This window comes from Nerophis lumbriciformis, linkage group LG28, assembly GCF_033978685.3.
Source record: "Nerophis lumbriciformis linkage group LG28, RoL_Nlum_v2.1, whole genome shotgun sequence".
Taxonomy (NCBI): Eukaryota; Metazoa; Chordata; class Actinopteri; order Syngnathiformes; family Syngnathidae; genus Nerophis; species Nerophis lumbriciformis.
In genome coordinates, this window is record NC_084575.2 from 7,946,475 (window position 1) to 7,963,515 (window position 17,041).

A 17,041-nucleotide genomic window follows, 5' to 3' on the forward strand; every position below is an offset into this window, starting at 1 on the left:
AGGTGACAAAGTTACGTCTCTTTACTTCATACTTCAGAACCGACTCCCACACTTGCATTAAAGATGTGCTATTTGGATTTACACTGTATGAAAAAACATTTGAAAAGGAATTTTACCTTTGCAACCTCATTATACTATTGGCTAAGTTTTATATTCATAAATGTAGGTTTCTCAATACCCGACCAGTTTTTTGTGCCTTTAAAAAATATTTAGAACTCTACATTAAAACACTTTCTACCTCTAACAACCAAAAAGCTGTGAAAACGATGATGTTGTGTTCCAAATTTAAGTTATTTACTGAAATTGAGTGAGCCAATGGCTTTGCACTTTGTTTATTATATATATATATATATATATATATATATATATATATATATATATATATATATATATATATATATATATATATATATGTATGAAAATATCTCCTGATGATTGAGGGTACCCCCCCTCATGAAACAGGCCTGTAGAGATGAAATAGTCTTGTGATTTTTTTCCCACACATACATATATATATATATATATATATATATATATATATATATATATATATATATATATATATATATACATATATATATATATATATATATATATATTTTGTATTCTATTTTAGTTACTTTGAATTTACAAACCCTGGTGATGCTTTGTACTGTTTTTGTATTTACTTTGATTATTATTTTCAACCGTTTTGTAAATGTTAAAATGTAAAAATTAAGGTTTATAAAAAAATTTAAAAAAAGATTCCCACACTTGCCGTCACGGGTGCACAATACAACGTAAACCGTTTGGCCAACCAAAAAGTAACCACAGAAAACTATACGGTATAAGTGTTCTGTGGTTACTTTTTGGTTGGCCAAGCAGACGTGACGACAGGCTGTCCTCACTCAGGTCCGCACGGACCTGGAGGGGGCGTGCCTTAAGTCCGGCTGGAAATCGGGAGAAATTCGGGAGAATGGTTGTCCCGGGAGATTTTCGGGAGCGGCACTGAAATTCGGGAGTCTCCCGGAAAATTTGGGAGGGTTGGTAAGTATGACAGTAACAATACCAAGTATAATATCAGTATAAGGTTCATACAGTGGTTTGATCGATATTTTGTATTATATATATTTTGTTGATTTTGTTATCGTTTACAAACTCAGGAAATACGTTTTTGGACACAGGAAGACTTTAAGGGCACAAACCAAATGATTTCATTCAGAGCCATATTTAAATATTCAATTGATATTCTAACACCACCATCCTGTGTTTTTGTCTGATTATGATTGCGAACAAAATTGTTATCATTCAATGATCTTAAAAAAATGTAATATCAGTATCCACATTGGTATAACCGATACTGCCCTTGTAACTACTTGGTACTGGAACAATACCTACATTGGTAGTATCATAAACTAAAGTATCAAACAACAAAACAAGTGATTATTACCAGAGGTATGGACTCGAGTCACATGACTCAGGTAATTATGTTTTATTTTCTTCTGATCATCCAGCCGATTTATAGGCAACAGTTTAGTCTAGCAAAGTGGCAAAGAGCTTTGCGCTGCTAATATACTTTAGCCACTTTGTGGATGATTTTTCGCGTTTTACATTTCCCCTATGGGGTCTTCTTTACTATGCGCTTCAGATGGAACGCAGGTGTGTGTATTTGGGTTGTTGCGCAACACTTTAATTTATTAACTCTGCTTGATTATCTATCAACTTTGAATGTTTGGACAAGTACTTGATTTTGAATTATGATATATTGAGTTTCTAATAATGAGTATTATTATGAAACTAGGTTATATAAGTGCACTTGTAATTGGATTTGTAATTGATTCATGATTGAGTTTTATCACTTTAGATAAGAAATCATGATCTGTATTATTAGAAATGTATTATGAATGTTCATTTTAATTGGACTCATGATTGTATATTAATCAACATGATTAACTATGTCATATCATTTGGTTTATTAGCACAAAAAATTAGTAATTCCGGTCAATCGAATGCTTACATTATGCTTTCAAGTACATATTGAATGTACTTTAATGTGAAGAGGTAACTAGGTTAGTCACTTTGTTTTTTTGGACTTGTAGGTCAGGTTTTTTTTCCGGGAAGGAATACCCGTTGACCCAAACAACCTGAGCTCCCTATCCACCTTCAAACTCAACTCAACAAATGGCGAGCTAAACAACTACGCGGTAGGACAAGCATTTTTTTCTCCTCCGCCGCAAACCTTTTGGATTACTTTTGTTTTTTAACTGAACTTTTGGACTGACGCGAAAGTCGTTGCTTTTGCGTACCTTTTGAACTGAACTGTGAACTGGTTCTGAGAAGGCAGCAGGACTGTATCTTGTATTTTTGTTTTGGGCATTTTTTTTCTTTTTGCATTTATATTCTTGTTTCAATACATTTAATGCAGTCGAAACCAAGATAACTAGTTGTCGTCATCTTTCATACCTCAGGCTCCTAGACGAACCATCTTCTGTCACACGGGTTACACTCTTAACCCGCCTAGCCCAAGCAAGCGTTACAATGTTCCCCTCTAAATTCAAATGATTAGATTTAAGATTTGAAGTATATAAGCATGAAGTATGAAGCCTACTTGGATGAGTCTTCTAAGACAAAGTGAACAGTCCAGTTGTGATGGATTGAATGCCCTGAGAATAAAATGATATGTGCATACTTGGACTGTGATGTAGCTGTGAGGACTCAGGTGCTTTGTCTTCATGCTCTTCAGTCTTCACAGAGACAACAGTCAGTGGAAACTTGCTGACATCATCCTCCTCCTGCCCTACAACACACTCTCCCTCCTCTTCCTCTTTCATGTGTGGATCTTCCTCTTTCTCTTTCATGTGGGGGGGCTGCTGGACGTCTGTTGGGTAAATAAGTAAATAAGATAAAGAGACAATAGAAATAGTTTTGGACTGACACTGTTAACACAATGACATTATTTGTGTTCTTCCGTAAAAAGTGTGTTGCAAAACAACCAATAAAAACACGGGAAATACCTCCTTTTTTCCTCAAATGAATTCAAAAGTGGCACAGTGACAACAAAAACAGACTTGGAAATTTGATGGGGAGCAATTTGAAAAGTATTTATAAGTACGAGGCAGCATTGATTGAGGCATTCTTAACTTTACACTCACTGATGTAAAGTGTGTAAATATTTTATTCTGTATATGGTCTATGACACCTAAACTTTATCTCTAAACTTAACCACAATCTTGTAATGACATAGTCATTACCATAATTTAAATATCATGGAAATAAAAAATCTAATACCAAAATCACTTAAATGGTATGTTTTTGTCATCATGCAAAATACTTTTTTGTGGTCATTTTGTTGGCTTGGCCAAAAGGAACTTTTACCAAAACATGATTTACTATGTGGTGTTTTTATGGGGAATCTCCATCAACAATTCCTCTTTAGGAATTGGAGACCATCTACGACACGCTGAAGGAAAGTCAGTCACCTTTATGCTCTTTTAATTAATTTAAAGCGTTGACTACTTTGGTAACTGAAAATAAATGTTTACTTTCACTTATTGATGCACGTTGGTCAGAATCAGGAAGTGAAATTATAACTAATTAGATTTGATTTCAGTATAAAATGTTTTTGGTGAGTGTGTGAGTTTTGTGTAAACATGTTGATGCAGGGGTTGGAACAGGGGTTAGTGCGTGTGCCTCACAATTCAAAGGTCCTGGGCTCGGGCTGTTTCAGTGTGGAGTTTGCATGTTCTACCTGTGACTGCTTGGGTTCCCTCCGGGTACTCCGGCTTCCTCCCACCTCCAAAGACATGCACCTGAGGATATGCCCTTCCCACCTCCAAAGACATGCACCTGGGGATATGCTGATTGGCAACACTAAATCGTCCCTAGTGTGTAAATGTTGTCTGTCTATCTGTGTTGACCCTGTGATGAGGTGGCAACTTGTCCAGGGTGTACACCGCCTTCCACTCAAATGCAGTTGAGATAGGCACCAGCACCCCAAACGGGACAAGCGGTAGAAAATGGATGGCCCGATGAATGTTGATACAGGTTTACATCTTCTTTGTTGCATTTTGTCATTTCCCTGCCTTCTCTTTTTTGTTGTCTGTTTTCTTTCTTCAGTCAATTAGTCCCCAGCGAGACACACCTGCAACTAATCTCCACCCAGTAGTATATAAGCTCGTCACCGACAGCTGGTCCCTGCCGATTATTGTCTACTGCACCTTCCACGTGCATACGCATGATTCAAGTTGTCCTGCCTGGTATGTTGTCTTTTCTTGTTATCTAAATTCCTCACCTCTTTTTATTTGCCTTCTAGCCTTCCTGAGGTGAAGAGGATCTTGTTGGACCTTTTTGTAGAGCTCAGTGCGCCCTGGCCTTTTCTCCCTGCCGACCACTGAAGGACCTGCTTTTGTTTATATATATTCATGGTGTGCATTTTTTGCCCCATCTCCTTTTGTTACACTTTTTGGACTCGTATTAAATTGTTAAACATATTGTAAATCAGCCTTGCCTCCAGTTTCTGCATCCTGGGATCATCTCCTTGATTAAATCCTAACAAAATAATCGGCCATATCATGGATCCCGCAGAGACTGACCCGGTAAAGAGGGCGCTACAACAACAGGCTAATCGACTGGGACAACAAGAGGAACAGTTTGGCATTCTTGGAGCTTGTGTCAACGCCATGGCGGAACGCCAAGACGCCCGTCTTGACGCATTGGAGAGACAACTAGGAAGCGTACTCACCGCACTGCAGGCGATGACTTCCCCTACGGCCGACCCATCAATCCAGCAGAGACGTCCACTTCCCGCAGATGTCCCGTTGCCTAGCGACACTCCTCCTGCCCCTTGTTCCCCACTCTCCAAGCCTGAGCGCTTCTCCGGCGAGTCAGGTGAAATGCGCCCCTTCCTCACCCAGTGTGAAGTTTATTTTGAACTATTACCTGCGTCCTTTCACACTGAAAGAGCTCGCGTGGCTTTCGTTATGTCCCATATGAGTGGTCGGGCTTCCGCTTGGGCCACCGCAGAATGGGGGCGTCAATCTCCCGTGTGTGCCTCCTACGCCGCGTTTTCCAAAGCCATGGAAAACATCTTTCAACGCGAGATGCCAGGACGGGAGGCAGCACGATCATTACTACGTCTGCAGCAAGGTCAGCGCAGCGTCACAGACTTCGCCATCGAATTTAGAAGGCTGGCTGCTGAAAGCGGATGGCCCACTTCCGCATTGGTGGACGTCTTCTCCCTCGGCTTGGCCGATCGAATCCGGAAGCAGATGATCCCGCTCAAGACTCCTGATAACCTCGATGAGCTCATCGCTTTGGCGGTGGAAATTGAAAATCGCCTCGTAGACTGGGAGAGAGAGAAACTTAGACGGCAAGGACCGCGCACCTCGACATATAGTGGGCGTGGCCAGGGAGCTCATCCAGCTACGTCTGCCCCGATACCCATTGTCGATGCTGGACCGATATCATGGGAAGATGAACCAATGCAGCTTGGAGGGAATCGTCTCACTCAAGCTGAGAGGGATCGTCGCCGTAGACTTCATCTTTGCCTATATTGCGGAGAGGCTGAGCATCGCGTCACCCACTGTCCTCATCGTCCTGCCCACCGTCGCACTCAAGCTTCTCCTCCTCGTCACACTCAAGCTTCTCCTCCTCGTCGCACTCAAGCTCCACCTCCTCGTCGTACTCTAGTTTCTCCTCCTCGTCGCACTCAAGCTCCACTCCCTCGCCGCACCCCAGCTGCACATCCTCCAGCGACCGATCCGGCTCCTCTACTGCCATCTTCAGGTCAGACACTGTCAAGGCTTCAACTCACTGGCGTGCTCTCCTGGGATAAGCATCCAAGTTTGGACATTATGGCTCTAATTGACTCAGGTTCTGATGACAATTTTATTGATGATTCTGTCATTAAGCGTTTTTCTATACCCGTTGTTAGATTACACAGACCTAGAACAGTCCGATCCCTCGACGGGGGCCACCTGGCGAGCGTCACCCATCAGACCCAGCCGCTAATTCTTAAATTATCTGGTAACCATTTTGAGACTATCAATTTTCTCGTCATTCCCTCTCGTTCGGCTCCTGTTGTGCTCGGGCTTACCTGGCTAGCTAAACATAATCCCCATATTGACTGGGCCAAGACTTCTATTATTAATTGGGGGGTTTTCTGTCATACGCACTGTCTGCGGTTCGCTTGCCCTCGCACAGGTCCCGCACGTGTTGTAACCCAGGAGGTCATTGATTTGTCGGTCGTGCCAACTGCTTACCACGTCCTTAAGGAAGTCTTTAGCAAGGACCGCGCATTGTCGTTACCTCCACACCGTCCCTATGATTGCTGCGTTAATATCCTCCCTGGTTCCACACTCCCTTCATCGCGTCTTTATAACATTTCTAAGCATGAAAGAGATGCACTAGAGGAATATATTACCACGTCACTCGCATCTGGTCTCATTCGTCCCTCCAACTCACCTCTAGCCGCCGGTTTTTTCTTTGTGGAGAAGAAGGATAAGACACTCCGTCCCTGCATCGATTACCGCGCCCTTAATATTATTACTGTTAAAAATAAATATCCTCTCCCGCTTCTCAACTCCACTTTCAACCCATTATACACTGCTAGATACTTCACCAAACTGGACCTCCGCAACGCATATCATTTAATTAGAATTAAGCAAGGAGACGAATGGAAGACTGCATTTAACACTCCACTTGGACATTTCGAATATCAGGTCATGCCTTTTGGCCTCACCAACGCACCGGCCGTTTTTCAAAGCCTAATTAATGATGTTTTGCGCGACATGCTTAACCGCTTTGTGGTCGTCTACTTGGACGATATCCTCGTTTTCTCTCCTACTCTCGAACTTCATGTCCAGCATGTTCGCTTGGTTCTCCAACGCCTTCTTGAGAATCGTCTTTATGTCAAAGCCGAGAAGTGCGTGTTTCACTTAGAGTCAGTTCAATTCTTGGGTTTTATTGTGGAAAGGGGTCAACTCCGAGCGGATCCCGCGAAGATAAAGTCGGTGGTTGATTGGCCCACACCCACTTCTAGAAAACACCTCCAGAGGTTTCTAGGTTTTGCTAATTTTTATCGCCGTTTTATCCGCAATTTTAGTCAGGTAGCTGAACCATTAACCAGACTTACTTCCACCAAACTACCCTTTTTGTGGACTTCTGAGACACAAACTTCATTTAATAAACTTAAGTTGCTGTTTACTTCTGCACCAGTACTTGTTCACCCAAACGTTTCCTCTCAATTTTTTGTTGAGGTTGACGCGTCCGACTCCGGCGTGGGAGCTGTTCTCTCCCAGCGCTCCACCTCCGACCAGAGGCTGCAACCCTGTGCCTTCTTCTCACGCCGCCTGACTCCTGCGGAACGCAACTATGACATTGGCAATAGAGAGCTACTCGCCGTGGTATTAGCGCTGCAAGAATGGAGGCACTGGCTGGAGGGCTCGGAGACCCCATTTGTGGTGTACACGGACCACAAAAATCTGGCCTACATTCGCACGGCCCAACGGCTCAACCCAAGACAAGCTAGGTGGGCACTATTCCTTGCCCGATTCAACTTCACCATGACCTTCCGCCCCGGTTCCCAGAATGGTAAACCAGACGCCTTATCTAGGATGTACGCCTGCCCGGAGGAAGAGGTAAAGACCGAGACCATCATCCCTCCATCACAAGTGCTGGGAGCGCTACAGTGGGACATCGAGGTTCGCGTGACAGAGGGACTCAAGAACATTTCCTCTCCCAAGAACTGTCCTCAGGGGCGCTTGTTCGTGATCCCAGAGCTCCGTCCGGAAGTTTTGAACTGGGCCCACAGCTCCAAGGTCGCCTGCCACCCAGGTATTAACCGTACTACCTTTCTCCTATCCCAGCGCTTCTTGTGGCCAACTTTCAGAGCTGACGTTTCAGAATTAGTATCCGCCTGTTCCACCTGTGCACGCAATAAAGCTTCACATCGGGCACCTGCAGGTCTCCTGCGGCCACTTCCCATCCTTTCCCGCCCGTGGTCCCATGTGGCCTTGGATTTCGTCACAGGACTTCCACCATCTAAGGGCAACACCGTTATTTTAACTTTGGTGGACCGCTTTTCAAAGATGGCCCATTTCATCGCTCTTCCCAAGTTGCCCTCAGCACTCGAGACTGCTGATTTGCTGGTACGCCACGTGCTTCGGCTACATGGAATCCCGATGGATGTGGTCTCGGACAGAGGGCCACAATTTTCCTCTGCGGTTTGGAAGGCCTTCTGTAAGTCGTTGGGAGCATCACCGAGCCTTTCTTCTGGTTACCACCCGCAGACTAATGGACAGACTGAGCGCACCAACCAGGATCTGGAAGCTGCCATCCGCTGCGTTTGCCACCAGCAGCCGGCCTCCTGGGCGCTTGGTCTACCTTGGATCGAGTATGCCCACAATACACTCGTAAGCTCTGCTACAGGTATGTCTCCATTTCACTCCGCCTACGGGTACCAACCTCCCGCTTTTCCCTCCCTGGAAGCAGAGATCTCCGTCCCATCTGTGGCTGCCCACCTGCACCGTGCACAGCAAGCCTGGCAGAATACCCGGTCTGCACTGTCACGCACCTCGGAGCGCAACCAGCGTCTCGCTAACCGCCATCGCAGCACAGCACCAGATTACAGGCCCGGTCAGAAAGTATGGCTGTCTTCTCGTGACTTACCTCTCCAGGTGGTATCTAAGAAACTGCAACCACGATATATTGGGCCGTACCCCATTGAGCGAGTCATCAATCCCGCAGTTGTTCAACTATGCCTTCCGGACTCTCTCAAAATACATCCCTCTTTCCACGTCTCTCTACTCAAACCTGTGTCCTCCAGTCCCTTGAGTCCTCCAGAGGTGCCTCCTCCACCTCCCAGACTTATTGATGGCCACCAAGCGTTCACAGTCAAGGCCATTCTCGACGTGAGGAGAAGGGGCAGGGGTTTCCAGTACCTGGTCGACTGGGAGGGTTACAGCCCCGAGGACCGATCCTGGGTCCCGCGTTCCCTTATACTAGACCCTTCACTTTTAACTGCATTTTATGACCGTTTTCCGGAGAAGCCAGGTAAGCCGCCAGGTGGCGTCCATTAAGGGGGGGAGTACTGTTGCATTTTGTCATTTCCCTGCCTTCTCTTTTTTGTTGTCTGTTTTCTTTCTTCAGTCAATTAGTCCCCAGCGAGACACACCTGCAACTGATCTCCACCCAGTAGTATATAAGCTCGTCACCGACAGCTGGTCCCTGCCGATTATTGTCTACTGCACCTTCCACGTGCATACGCATGATTCAAGTCGTCCTGCCTGGTATATTGTCTTTTCTTGTTATCTAAATTCCTCACCTCTTTTTATTTGCCTTCTAGCCTTCCTGAGGTGAAGAGGATCTTGTTGGACCTTTTTGTAGAGCTCAGTGCGCCCTGGCCTTTTCTCCCTGCCGACCACTGAAGGACCTGCTTTTGTTTATATATATTCATGGTGTGCATTTTTTGCCCCATCTCCTTTTGTTACACTTTTTGGACTCGTATTAAATTGTTAAACATATTGTAAATCAGCCTTGCCTCCAGTTTCTGCATCCTGGGATCATCTCCTTGATTAAATCCTAACATTCTTGAGGACTGAAACACAGATAGGCCCCGAAAAGATACACCCATTTTTAAAACCTTCACTAAGCTGTGCCACCAACATTGTCTCACTTAACTCATTAAGCAAACTACCAGTGTGAGTGAGTCTTTTTAAACCTTCATAGACCTCGTTGTTACTTCTGACCAGTCTAAGATCACCACAAGTGGAACTACTGTATGCGGCTTAAGTGATCATTTCATAATTTTCTGTACCCATAAAGAACATAGAACCGAGGCTGACAGCCACAAAACAAGCGAAGCTACAATCCTCAAGACCTACACTAGCAAGGCTTTCAATGACAAACTGGCAAATTAAGACTCGCCTGGTACTTGCAAGTACACAGGTTTTTGGGTCAATTCCTAACCTCAGAAAAGTAGATAACGTCACAGTCAAAGTGGGTGACATTATAACAAAAAAAATTAGATTACCGTATTTTCCGCACTATAAGGCGTACTGGATTATAAGGCGCACCTTCAATGAATGGCTTATTTTAAAACTTTGTTCATATATAAGGCGCACCGCATTATAAGGCGCATAGAATAGACGGTACAGTAGAGGCTGGGGTTACGTTATGCATCCATTAGATGGAGCTGCGCTAAAGGGAATGTCAACAAAACAAATAGTGATTGTACTGACACTTCTACTTGCTGCTCTCTGTTCAACAACTCACTGTTCGACTTTGTCCTCCAACTGTAGCCATCTCGCTTTGTTCCCTCGGAAACTCTGTTTAGTCTTCTTTACTTGGCGCAGGTCATCATGTTGCTTCCTCCACTTCCGCACCATTGATTCGTTTATGTTCAATTCTATCGCTGCTGCTCTATTCTCGTGTTCTACTGCGTGACTGATCGCCTTAAGTTTGAACTCTGTGTCGTAAGTGTGTCTCTTAATAGGAGCCATTTTTCTTCTTCTTCTACGGTAAGCAGCCGCCAACTTCATTTTACTCCGTAGAAGAAGAAGCACTTCTTCTTCTAGGGTAAGCAGCCGCCGACTTCATTTTCCCCCGTAGAAAAAGAAGTGCTTCTTCTTCTACGGTAAGCAGCCGTAGCACACTACTTCTTCTACGGGGGAAAATGAAGTCGGCGGCTTCTTACCGTAGTTGCGAGACATGTTGTGGCTCAATATTGGTCCATATATAAGGCTCACCGGATTATAGAGCGCACTGTTAGCTTTTAAGGAAATTGGAGGTTTTTAGGTGAGCCTTACAGTGCGGAAAATACGGTACCTATCTTGGCTGCATCGTAGAGACTAATCTCTCCAGTGAAAAAATGACTACTAAGGCAGTCAAATAATCAACTGACGAATTATGTTCTTACTAGTGTTGTCCTGATACCAATATTTTGGTACCGGGACCTGTACCAAAATGTATTTCGATACTTTTCGGTACTTTTCTAAATAGAAAGGACCACAAAAAGTGCATTAATAGCTTCATTTTAACAAAAAAATCTTAGGGTACATTAAACATAAGTTTCTTATTGAAAGTTTGTCCTTAAATAAAATAGTGAACATACTAGACAACTTGTCTTTTAGTAGTAAGTAAACAAACAAAGGCTCCTATTTTAGTCTGCTGACATATGCAGTAACATATTGTGTCATTTATACACCTATTATTTTGTCTACATTATTAAGGACAAGTGATAGAAAATGTATTATTAATCTACTTCTTCATTTACTGTTAATATCTGCTTATTTTCTGTTTTAACATGTGCTATCTACACTTCTGTTAAAATGTAATAATCACTTTATCTTCTGTTGTTTGATACATCACATTAGTTTTGGATGATACCACAAATTTGAGTATCAATCTGATACCAAGTAGTTACAGGATCATACATTGGTCATATTCAAAGTCCTCATGTGTCCAGTGACATATTTACTGACTTTATAAACATAATATATTTTTTTTAAACAAAAGAAGATGTTGTGATGCCAAAAAGTATTGATATAATCATAGAAGTAGTATATTTTACAGGCGGTATAGTACCAAATAGGATTCATTAGTATCGTGGTACTATACGAATGCTGGTATACCGTACATCCCTAGTTCTTACATAGTAGGATCACCCCGCTGGTGGGTAGAAATACACTTAAGACTCTAACACAAGCACTCCTTTAACCCCACTTTGACTACAGAGTTCATGTTTGGTACCGTGACGCCTTAAAAGCCCTGAAAAACAAACTCCAGACAGCCAAAACAAAATGATTGGGCTTCTACTCAACCGTCCATCTCGGGCTCACATTTCCACCAACCATTTCAGAGTACAGCTTCTTGCAGTTGATATGGTGTACAAGATACACCATACCACTAAAATCACCACGTATTGCAACTACCCAGAGGTAGTTGTACAAATCACATTCAACCCAGATTTCTCCGAAAAATTTTTAAAATCATTTTCCTGCTATCCCACCAAAATGTGGAACCCCCTATCAAAAAGAGAAGACATTACAGGTTGCGGCTACTCTTAACTGGGACTATACAAAGCCTTTTGCTTTTTGTAAATTATAATTTAATTTATTTTCTTGCAGTATATTTGTATTTTAAATGCTAATTTCTACATAGAAATGTGAGTTAAAAAATATTTCAACTGAAACCATCTCAGGCTTTTTTGTAGCAGCAGGGTTTCCCGCAGCGTTTTGTTGTTAAGGCGGCCGCCTTAACAACAAAGAGCCACTGCCTAAACTAACGTCTTAACAGGATCTCCAGCCACACGTGAGCATTTAAAGAAACTATTACTGTCCCCAAGCAAACGCATACACTGAGTGTCATACACATGCCAAAATACTGGGGGCGCTGTAGCCTAGGACTTAAGACCATTTTAGCCAATCAGAAACATCCAAAACGTCATTTCTGGAGGCGGCATATAGAAAAAATGGTGGGTCACAGCAACAAAGAATTATATATGTGGACTGACAGAGAAGTAGAGCTACTTTTAAGCATCGTCTTGGAGCTTAAAGTTAACAAAAGTCAACAAAGTGTTGACTGGTAAACTTGCCAGTCCAAGTCTGGTGACATTATTACCCTATTTTGGAACGGTACGGACTTGGAGGGACATCTGAGGAATTTCCTCATCGGAAAGAGGACATGACAAAAACAACTATCGACACTAAACTGAAAGTGATTGGTGGAAAGTACAGACAAGCAGTGGACGCAGGTGGAAGAAGTGGTTACGCTAGAGTTGTTTTGCTGTACTTCCAACTATGCCAGCAGATCTGGGGAGGTTCTCCATCAACTACATCCATTCCATTTGGAATAGAAGCATCAGATATTGACACAAGCTCTCACAGGAGTTGGGATTCTCCATTGACCCTTGACAGCCTGGTCACAGACAAAGATATGCCCAATGATGTACAAGAGCAGCAAGATTCCAATAGGAGCAATCCACAATCTTCTGTGGTGAAAGAGAGAAGAGCTCTACTTCAGGTATGTGGGCGCTAACTTCATTGCTAGGAAGTAATATTGTTAAAAGGCAGATAGATGTGGCATCAAAACATTTTTATATGAACTGCACTGCAATTCCAAATGCTCTCAGATGACCACTTTCAACAATGTGGAATCATATTTGTTTGAATATGATCATTGTTTGACAACAGTGTGACAAAAATACTTGCTTTGGAATCAGAAGTCAAGATGGCAAGCATAAATTAAAGTTCAGCTGTTTTACATGTATTTAATTAGGCTTGTATTAAAAATGCTGTGAGTAGTTTCTTGTAATAAATAATATTGAGTTAAGTAAAACTGCAGTTGCATTAAATGTTTTTTTTCCTGTCAAAATTAAAATACCTCAAAGTGTTGTATTGACACACATTGTTTCCCGACGATGTTGACGGCCATTTGAAATGTTGTAAATAACATGTCACTATCTTGGCTTTATCTCAAATAATGCATTCATGATTGTTGAAAGTAATTTTGTAAAAATCCTCGTAATTTCTTTTTTTTTTTCACTAGGCAAAACTCAACAGCCACAAGCAGGACAGACTAAAAGGAAAACTTCCAATGGAGACAAAGTTGCTGAATGCAGTAGAAGACGACGTCCGGATAAAGAAGAGACTTCTGGACATGATGGAGACATCAGAGAAGCAATCGTCTGACAATTTAGACAAACTAACATCAAATTACTAAGTCAAAATATTGACTTACTAAGTCATAATAATGACATAATTAATATCTCAGGTAACTAGGATTGTTTTGTGTTTTGTTTGTACTTTACGGAAAAAATATGGAGGTATATATCGTACATCGCCATTCTGCAAATGGAGCGGAAAACACAACCAAAAATTGTAGCCTTCTTTATTTCTCTAATATTTTTATTTAATATAAGATATTGTTATTTGGTTATTTTTTAATAAACAATGTGTTCAATGTAATCGGAGTCTGTAGTCTGACCCATCACCCCTGATCACCCCCTGGGAGGTGAGGGGAGCAGTGAGCAGCAGTGGTGCCCGCGCCCTGGAATAATTTTGGGTGATTCAACCCCAAATTCCAACCCTTAATGCTGAGTGCCAAGCAGGGAGGTAATGGCTCACATTTTTATAGTCTTTGGTATGACTCGGCCGGGGTTTGAACTCACAACCTACCCATCTCAGGGCGGACACTCTAACCACTAGACCACTGATTGACCATCTATTGAAGAAAGGTGTTATTAATCATATATTAAGTTAGTAAACACGTGAGAGTAAGAAGTCAACAAACCTGTTCTGTGTAACACAACTTGATGTTTCTTGAAAACAGCATCCAGTAGTCGATTGTTCTCCTCCTTTGTTCTAGAAAGTTCCGCCTCGTATTCTGCTATCGTTCTTTCTAACACTACAAATATTTCTTCAACGGCAGCAGTTAGTCGCTGATCCACCAACGCTCTCAACATGTGTAATGTAGACATTTTCACACAATCACAACACTTTACTCTCACACTTGATCTCTACTTAGCGATGTGTTGATAACTTCTGTTAGCAGCTAACAAGCTAAGCTAACTAGCGAGCTAAGCTAACTAACAATAAACGAGCACGAGAAGCAGCAAAGTGCTTCTAGCACATCGAGACGATTTTATCCTTAAAATAAACACTCAAAGATGTATTTTATACGACGTAAATATTTCAAACTGGAGAACAAATAATAAGACTGACTTATTAGCGTCCTTCTGGCTTCTTTCTGCGTCAATGTGCTTTCACGACAGTTGGCACGCTTGACGTTACAAGACGGTTCTGCTCTCGTCTCTGACTGCTCTGCTCTCGCGAGATGTGTCATGCGCAGAAGACTCAAAGCTTTGTAGTAAATCAGGAGCGTGATCACTTTTTGATTTTCTACATTTATTTTGCATTATTGACTTTGTTAAAATTGTTGTTTGTAATAAAATGATTATTTTTTTTATTTTGTAGTAATTGTTTCAATAACTAAAATTATGTATATATTGTTATATTATTCACCAATAAAACGATACATTTTGGTCCCGTGTTTTATTCTGATGACAATGAGGTAAAAGGCATAGTGAAAGTGAAACTAAGCTACTGCCTCTCGCCGACACGTCAATTTATCGTGCGGTAGCCAAAAGTCACCAGTAGATGGCAGTACAGTATTGTAAAGTCCTACATATAGTACCATTGAAATGTTGCTGCTCATATAAATAAAACGCAAAATCCTTTATTTTGACAAAATACCTCTAGTAGTGATACAAATGTGCTCTGGCAAAATAATATTATTTCCTTTGTTTGGCTCGAAAGAAGCTATGAAAATAAACATGACAAAAAATGTGTAAATCTCCGCCATTTTAGTTTTACAAAAAAAAAGTTATCAGGAAAAAAAAAAATTGTAGATGATGTGAAAGGACCAAATCCTCTGTTAAGGAATAATACAAATAATAATAATCAATTTTATTTACAAGGTGCCTCTCTGGAGACGATACAAACATTACAACATTGAACAATATAAAACAGAACATGTCAGTTTAGACAAGAAACTAGAAATAGCTGAAATGAAAGTGAATAAGTATTCTGGAATAAGTGTGTTCTTGATTTGAAAATGCTGAATGAGTCCATATTGTGGAAGTCTTGCTGTTCCAAAAATATGGAGGGTCAAATGGGACAAAAACTAAACAAATAAATACATCTTTAAATAATTACTTAAATGTGATAATTCATTACAAATGGAATTAAATACATAAATGTATTTTATCTTTCAAACTCAGCCATCAAAGTCAGTGGGCGGGTCCTAACATCTGATTGGTTCCACCGACCAGAGAGAATAGCGGTTTATATCTTCGTCCGAAAGTGAGGAAATTGTTACATCTTTGTAACTGTTTTGGACTTAAATTTGCTTGTTATCTGTATGTGGTATATAAGTTCCTGTCCTGTGCCCTTATTTGGTGTTTTTCACTTCCTCGTGCTGTTCACAGGCTTCCACACCAGCTGCCTGATATACAACCGGGACACACCTGTACCATGTTGCCAATCAATCTCCTATTTCAGTCCAGATTGTCAACCAGACAGCGTCGGATCATTGCTTCGCGTACGTGTGATGTTTCCGGTACAAAATTAGTTCCGTCTCTTGTGCATTTACTTCTGCACTCGCCTTCTTTTGTTTTCCTTCACTCCTATTGTGGTTGAGTTTTCTGTTCTTTCCTCCCCTCCATGTGAGTATTTTCTCTGCATCCTTGGGGTCACGTCGCTAAGCTGCATTCCAGCTCCTGACAGAAATAACTGTATTACATTCCTCTACTTTATTTGATACATGCGGGTCAGCATAGGTCTTACTTCTACATGTTGCACATCTACAAGCAACTCCCAAAAAGTATTTAAAATTTGTCCTTCAAAGACGTCATGTTTTCAAATACTTTTAAAGTTCCAAAGATATGAAGATATGACGGGGCGAGGTTGTGGATAATCTTGAAAGTAAGAATGATCTTAAATTGGCTACGGTCTTTGACGAGGAGCCAGTGGAGTTGCTGCAAGACCAGGGTGATGTACTGGACTAAGGTTCTGGTGAGTATCCGGCTGGGGGAGTTTAAGGATTCAAGGAACTTTGTTTAAGACACATAAGATGGCAGGAAAACTAATAACCAAGGTTCTGGATTTAGCCCAATGAGTACCACATAAAAGTATAGGCATGGGTTATTAAAGCATCATTTAATACAGCCAAACTTCCCTCTCCCACCAGCTTGGACCCAGAATTGGATTCAAAAGGACCCCTTACAGGCAGTACACCAAACAAATGGACCCACTTCAGGGACGTAGTAACAGCGACTGCACAAGCTGTGTTTGGCAAGAAGCAGATAATTAATCAAGACTAGTTTGATCAGTACAACATGGCTGTAGGCGCAATTTGATGAAAAAAGAAGGGCCTATATTGACCTGTGGATCCCGCCATGACAGATTCAAAGACTGTCAAGCCAAAGTCCAAAGAGAGCTTTGCTCTATGCAATACATTTGGTGGGAGTCAAAAGCTGAGGAAATCCAGCGTTACGCAGACTCTA

The 17,041-nt window shown here is 41.8% G+C and overlaps 2 protein-coding genes across 3 annotated transcripts in view; one reads left to right on the top strand and one right to left on the bottom strand.

The window, feature by feature from the left end:
- The window catches only part of LOC140680169 (uncharacterized), a 63,779-nt gene extending 49,046 nt beyond the window's left edge, over positions 1-14,733 (bottom strand). Inside the window, exons 1-2 of the mRNA XM_072916547.1 lie at positions 14,269-14,733; positions 2,669-2,857 (exon numbers count right to left, since the gene is read on the bottom strand). Coding sequence (XP_072772648.1) covers positions 2,669-2,857; positions 14,269-14,455 — 376 coding nt within the window. The 5' untranslated portion in view covers positions 14,456-14,733. The remainder of the gene's footprint in view (positions 1-2,668; positions 2,858-14,268) is intronic.
- Positions 1-17,041, top strand: part of LOC133570505 (uncharacterized) — a 490,167-nt gene that overhangs the window by 392,754 nt on the left and 80,372 nt on the right. The window lies entirely within an intron of this gene.